The sequence below is a fragment of the Malurus melanocephalus genome, unplaced genomic scaffold (genome assembly GCF_030028575.1).
Source record: "Malurus melanocephalus ecotype Western Australia unplaced genomic scaffold, MMel_1.1 scaffold_147, whole genome shotgun sequence".
NCBI lineage: Eukaryota > Metazoa > Chordata > Aves > Passeriformes > Maluridae > Malurus > Malurus melanocephalus.
The window spans coordinates 776,478-782,697 of NW_026623379.1; the positions used below are offsets into that span (position 1 = coordinate 776,478).

The following is a 6,220-nucleotide window of genomic DNA, read 5'->3' on the forward strand; positions in this document are numbered from 1 at the left end:
TAGGCTGGCAGGAGGAAAGCTGCTTATCCCCCTTAATGCTYGGGTCCTCTGCTGCCCTCTGAAGTGATATCCTTTCTGAAAGCTGTGCCCTGACCAGGGGCACCATCAGGCTGGAAGAGCTCTGCAGTGTTCTGGCTGTGGGTRGAGGGGGCTGCTGCTCCTGTCTGGGGCTGTTCTGACTGAGCTTGTGGCTTTTTCTGAATGTTCTCTTCCTGGGGGCAAAATGAGTCTGTTCTTGAGGTCAAGTGGTGGTGGCWGAGATGCCAAGGCTGGGCTGTGCTGAACTGTCAGGCCTAGCAAKTTCTGCTGCCCTCAGGGTCAGAGATGTGCCCCAAGCCTTGTACCCAGCTGCCCAAGTGTTATTCCAGGCCACCTCCTCTGATGGACTTTATCTTGCTTTTCTTTGGGCAGGAAAAAGCTGACGCTGCTGAAGGAGATGCTGGCAGGCTGTGGYGCAGGTACCTGCCAGGTGATTGTCACCACTCCCATGGAGATGCTCAAAATCCAGCTGCAGGATGCAGGACGCATTGGTATGTGGGCTTTTCTTCCCTGTGCTCTGAGCAGGGAGGGGGGAAAGAGCTGGGACTGGGCTTTCAAGGTGGAATTGAGAGGATGAGTGGAGAAAACCCTTTTCCTTCCCCCTGCTCTCCCACATCTGAGATACAGCAGATGTGGCAGAAGCTTCTCCTCCTCCTCCTCCCAAATTACTCCCCCACCACACTTTGCTCAGCTGGCTTTGCAAAGCCCTTGCAGTTACAAAAGGTGGTGGGTTTTTTTTCTCAAAGCAATAGGCTTGACAAGTGAAACAGCAAATGCTGCTGGTGGATGAAGAGAGGTGGGAGAGATGCCTGGGTGGTCAGCTTGTGAGTGATTGAAACCTGGTGGATACTGTGCACCCAAGAAGGGATTAGCATCCTCCAGTGCCTTTCCTGTGCTGCTTCCTCCATCTCCTTGTTTTCTGATGTCTATTTTCTTTCTCTTCCACCCCCCCTGTAGCACCTCCCTAACAGCTTCCCAAGGGGATGTGTTCTTTCCAAATGGCTTGTCTCCCCTTGTACTGTTTTTTTCTCCCTGACAAAAACAGCAGTTGTCTTGGTTGAAACAGTAAATAAAATTCTCCCAGTGCACTGGATTTGAACAAGGTTTGGGATCAGGCTCTGGAGACTGTGGGCGTGAGCTGGCAGGCAGAAGCAGGAGGGACTGTGAGCCTTTTGGCTGAAATACTGTTTCTGGTGAGAATGGAGACAGGAGTCTGGCATGGAGACTCTGGGGGAAACAGTTGCTTGCTCTTTCCTCAGTCTTTTCCAGAGGTCAGTCTGGGCTATGGCATCACTCCCCAGGAGCCCTGCATGACACTGTTAGATACCATGTTTATGGCCTTCCTGGAGAATGGGCCAATTTGTCCTGTAATCTCTCATTTGATGTGGCATTCCTGAATAATCACGGATTTATTTTTCTTTTCTCTCTTCACTGGTTTTACTGCAGACCTTATCCTCTTTGTGCGTATTATTTTAAAATGTTGGAAGGATTTAAGCTGTGGTTTGAGGGTTCAGGAGAGGTTTTCGATGCCGTGAACAGCCTGTTCTCTGTGCGGSAGGAGAGCTGTGGTGTGCTGGGGATTACCTACAGATTGAAGTGCTCTCCATCTTCTGGCCAAAGGGGCGAAGTGCATCAGTTGGAAAAGTGTGAGAAACCAGGATGTGTTTATGAATGTGGCTGAGAAACTTCCCTGGTTAATGATTACTTTCAGGGGAGGGAGGCAAAGCTTAGGAAGCTTTCTAGTTTGTGAAGATCTTTAGTTTGTTGTACTGGCAGGTCAGGCACACAGCTGGAAGCAGGGACTGTCACCTGCCTACTCACAGCAGCYCCTGTGCTCTGCACTGCAGAGATGGTGTGTGACAGACTGCTCCTGCTGGGCAAACCAGCTGCTGGGAGAGCACAGCCCAAGCCTTGTGGTGTGGCAGCGCTGTCAGASACTGGGACAGCCTGAGGGAGAGGGACACACGGGGAAAAGGCGTGCAGGGCACCTGCCTGGCGTGTTGTGTTGGCCCCGGAGGCGTGCGTGGTGTGTGTCCCCCTGGTCCCACGGCACCGGGCAGCCAGGTGTATCTGTGGGGCCCCGGGGACAGCTGTGGGGCCCCAGGGGTGGCTGTGGGGTCCCTGCAGACCGTGCTCTGCTCCCCAGCGGCACAGAAGAAGCTGATGGCAGCGCAGGCCCAGCTCTCGTCCTCCCCTGCGGCGGCGGCGGCCGAGCCGGTGGTGGAAACGCGCACCACAGCGACCCAGATAACGAGGGAGCTGCTGCGGAGCAAAGGCATCGCCGGACTCTACAAGGGCCTGGGAGCCACGCTGCTAAGGTAGGATGGGCACAGGGCACTGGTGTTCCCAGTCTTGGACTTAAGGCACCGGCCATCCTGAGGATGAGCCTGCAAAACAGATGTTGGCTTCGGCGGGTGTGGGGTTGGTTTAGTTTGGTCTTCATGCACAGGTTTTGCACATTGAAGAAAGGAAGGTCAGACAAGTGAGGGACACTGCCTTTTTGTTGCTGGAAGATTTGATTCTGCTCCTTTCTGTGGAAGGTTTTTGTCTGCCCCATGGCCTATATTTTTACACTGTGCAAAAGTCCTTGTGAGCTAGCAAAGTAAAACTCTCAGCCTGAGACCCCAGAGTGTGCAATGGTATCTGGCCCACAGAGCGTGTTGAATGCAAGAACTGGAGCCCACTCTGACACTCTTTGCCTGGGCTTTCACAGAGTGACTCTGCTCTAGCTTTAACAAAGGCTGAGTTAAAACAACACTCTGTGGGATGGAGGGCAGGATGGAGCCTCTTGTACTTARCAAAAGCACTCAAAACAACTGACCTCTGAATGTGCTGCTGTCTTTGGTTTGAGTGTTGAAAAACAGGGGGAGCCCATTGATCCTGCAGGGCTGCGTGACTCCCATGGGCCTGTTACCCTTTATACAGTCACTTTTGCCCTGCTGATTTTCAGCTCCTGTCTGCGTTGCAGTCACAGAGCTGGGATATCTGCATTGCACTCATGGCTGTGCTGCCAGCGAGTGATGCTCGCAGCCCTTACTTTGCTCAGTTTGTTGGTGTCCCGCACTGACTTTGCTCATTCTTGTTCTCTCTTCCCTTTTTTCCTGCCCCTCTGCAGGGATGTCCCATTCTCCATTGTTTACTTCCCRCTGTTTGCAAACCTGAACAAGCTTGGTCAGAAGGACCCCAATGTCAAGGCTCCGTTCTACGTGTCCTTCCTCTCCGGATGCTTGGCCGGCAGTACGGCTGCAGTGGCTGTCAATCCTTGTGATGGTGAGTCCTGAGCAGCCTGTGACAGGATGGTGGCCTGGTGACAGGAGTCAGAGGCCCAGGCTGAGGAGGAGGGTSATTGTGCCAGCCTCTTTGTAGCATGGGCACACAGGGAGGGACAGCTCTGCTGTGTGAGCTGCCTCCAGCACTGATGGAGTGACCTCAGCTGAGCTGCAACCTTGGCCACARCTTACACAGAGGTCTGCAGTACTCACTAGGTACATCAGGAGGAGGATGTCATTCATTTCAGTCACTCTTGGCAGGAATGGCTGCAGATACACCATTGGCAAGGCACATTTCCATGTGTGCAGTCCACTTACAACTATATGGTCAGGGATAAACAGAGGAAGCCTCAATCTGTGGCCTTTTCTCCTGCTCCACAGCATCTGTCTAAAATACCACCTTGGTTTCTGTCATGTGGAAAACACCAGAAAGTAACTGCTCTTTCCCCAACATTGCACATGCTCCAAAGGTGTGAAGAAATGTAGGAGCATAATTTTGTGTTTTTTTAGATACTTCTTCCAAAAGGAGACGAGCATTTGAAAGTAAGATTCCACTTTGCAGAAAGATACCTGAATCTGGAAAATTTAAACCTTAAGTCAGCTTTTGAAGCCTTGATCACAGTGAGGGCGGGGAGGGTTGGGGTTTGGGTGGCTTTGTGTTTCTTTTATCCATTTGTAAAGGAATGTTTGTTTTTTCCCTGGTAAATGTATGAAAATGGTCTGTGTTCTTGGTAATTTCATTTTGACTGTTTCAAAGACATTGCTCTCAGGGTGGTTCTTGCCTGCCATGCTTCCAGTGCTCACCAGTGCCTCCCCTCTCTTTGCCTCCATAGTGATCAAAACACGGCTGCAGTCCTTGCAGAGAGGAGTGAATGAGGACACCTACTCGGGGATCCTGGACTGCACCAAGTAAGGCTCCTGGTGACAGAGGCCACCACATCAGGTGTCTGGCATCTYGTGCTGTCTGCTGCCAGGCAAGCAGGACAGCTTCCAGCCCCAACCAACAGCTTCGCTTCAGGTTCCTTCTGAACCTGTGCTTTTATCAATCTCTCTGTCTAGAGATATGTCTGGATACATGAGCAGATGTATATATATACATAGTTTTATAAAAGAGAACTTATTCTCATATTGAGCAAGGAAAATATGGCATTTATATTTAAATACTTCTGTCTAAACCCTAACGGTCATAACACTGAGATTTTAYTTCTGCAAAGGGAGGCAATGCTGTAGTAGTCTGTGCCAAGGCCCCAATTATAGTGTTGAGTCTCATATCCCTCCTGGGACTGCTTTGCAGGAGCACTGTTAGAGTGGGCAATCCCCAGCTGCATTGTCCTCTAATCCTTTGCTAAACCATGGTCTGGCTGCTTCARATCATGAAGGGGCTTTCTTTGCTTTTGTATTTCTGTGGTAGCCAGAATCTGTTGCCATCTGGCTCTGTGTCATGCTGGGATGGAGCTTTGAGCAGGGGACCCGCTTGATGCAAGCGTGGGGTTGTTTTAGCTGTGCTGTCAGGCACAGGCAGACACTCCTGCTTCTCTCCAGATGTAGGGATGGGGCAAGTTTGTGCATGGCCATGTGCAGAGCCCTTGGGGAATGGTGGGCAATGTRTAGTGGAGGCTGTGCCAGATGACAGCGCTCGCCTGGGTTTAATCTCTGGAGGGAGGCAGAAAGCCAGGCATGGCCAGAGGCTCTCCTGGCACGGTGGAGGGCTGGGATGGACACTCACCTATCTGTGCTGTTCCTCCCCAGGAAGATCTGGCAGAGGGAAGGGCCCACGGCCTTCTTCAAAGGGGCCTACTGCCGAGCCCTGGTCATCGCTCCTCTCTTCGGCATTGCACAAGTCGTCTACTTCATCGGCATCGCGGAATTCCTGCTGGACATGCTCCCCAAGCACCGGGCCTAGCCCTGCAGTGGCTGTGTGTGCCCTCCCGCCCTCTGCAGCGCTGGATTCATCCCCGTGTTCGCCATCCGTGTCGATCGATGTCACAGCAACAGCACAAAGCGGGGACGCGAAGGGACCTGGGCTCCAGATGGGCAAACGTGGGCAGGGAGAGAATCCCTTCTCTGCCTCCATCTGGAACCTGCCCCCTCCTGCTCCTTCCATGGACAGTACTTAATTATGCATCTCTCTCTCTCTCTTTTTAATTTCCCAGTTTTTGGTTTTAAATTGTCATTCTTAAGGACACTGGTAAGCACAGACTGGGCTTGCAGACCCAGAAGTCTCCTTTCAGTCTTGGAGAGGAAAAGAGATGGGAAAGAAATAACTTGAACCCTCATCCACCTCAGTTTCCCTTTCCTCTGGAGCTGCCAGCTGTCTGAGGAGGAGCTGGAGGGGCAGCTGTGTCCCCTCAGCACCTCCTTGGCTCTGCTGACCTCAGGTCAAGAGTGAACGCTGCACAAATGGGGCTTATCTCACTGCTGCTGGAGGCAGGGATAGGGGGATGCTGTATCTGGCAAGTTCCTTGGCCTGGAAAACTTCAGTCCTCCCTTCTCCCTTTTTAAAAACGAGTTGGACTTAAATGAATTGTGATTGTKACTATTGATTTTGTAATTATTTTTGTTTTAAAGCAAAGGGATGTCCCTCCTAATTAGGTGTCACAGGCACATCCAGGTGAGGTGCAGAAATAACATGTCTGCTCTGTAGGGAACATGTCTGTGGGATCACGTGAATGTCCAAAGGTGCTTCCCTGCTTGGCTACAGGTGGGGAAGGGAGAGGAACTCGGGATCAAGTTATTTTTGTTTGGGGGTGGATTTTTTTTTGTTGTTGTTGTTTTATTTGGGTTTTGGGTTTGGTTTGTTTGGTTGGTTTGGTTTTTTGTGGGTGTGGTTTTTTGGGTTTTTTGGTTTTTTGTTTTGTTTTATGGGGGTTTTCTTTTGTTTTGGTTCTGTTTTTTTGGGGTGTTTTTTTGTT

At 51.1% G+C, this 6,220-nt stretch overlaps 1 protein-coding gene across 3 annotated transcripts in view; it reads left to right on the plus strand.

The window, feature by feature from the left end:
- The window catches only part of SLC25A22 (solute carrier family 25 member 22), a 48,613-nt gene extending 42,399 nt beyond the window's left edge, over positions 1-6,214 (plus strand). For all 3 annotated transcript variants that reach the window (XM_057371444.1, XM_057371447.1, XM_057371446.1), the window contains exons 6-10: positions 412-530; positions 2,186-2,357; positions 3,155-3,309; positions 4,142-4,217; positions 5,058-6,214. In XM_057371444.1, the coding sequence (XP_057227427.1) occupies positions 412-530; positions 2,186-2,357; positions 3,155-3,309; positions 4,142-4,217; positions 5,058-5,211 (676 nt within the window). In that variant the 3' untranslated portion in view covers positions 5,212-6,214. The remainder of the gene's footprint in view (positions 1-411; positions 531-2,185; positions 2,358-3,154; positions 3,310-4,141; positions 4,218-5,057) is intronic.
- Positions 6,215-6,220: the final 6 nt, after the last annotated feature.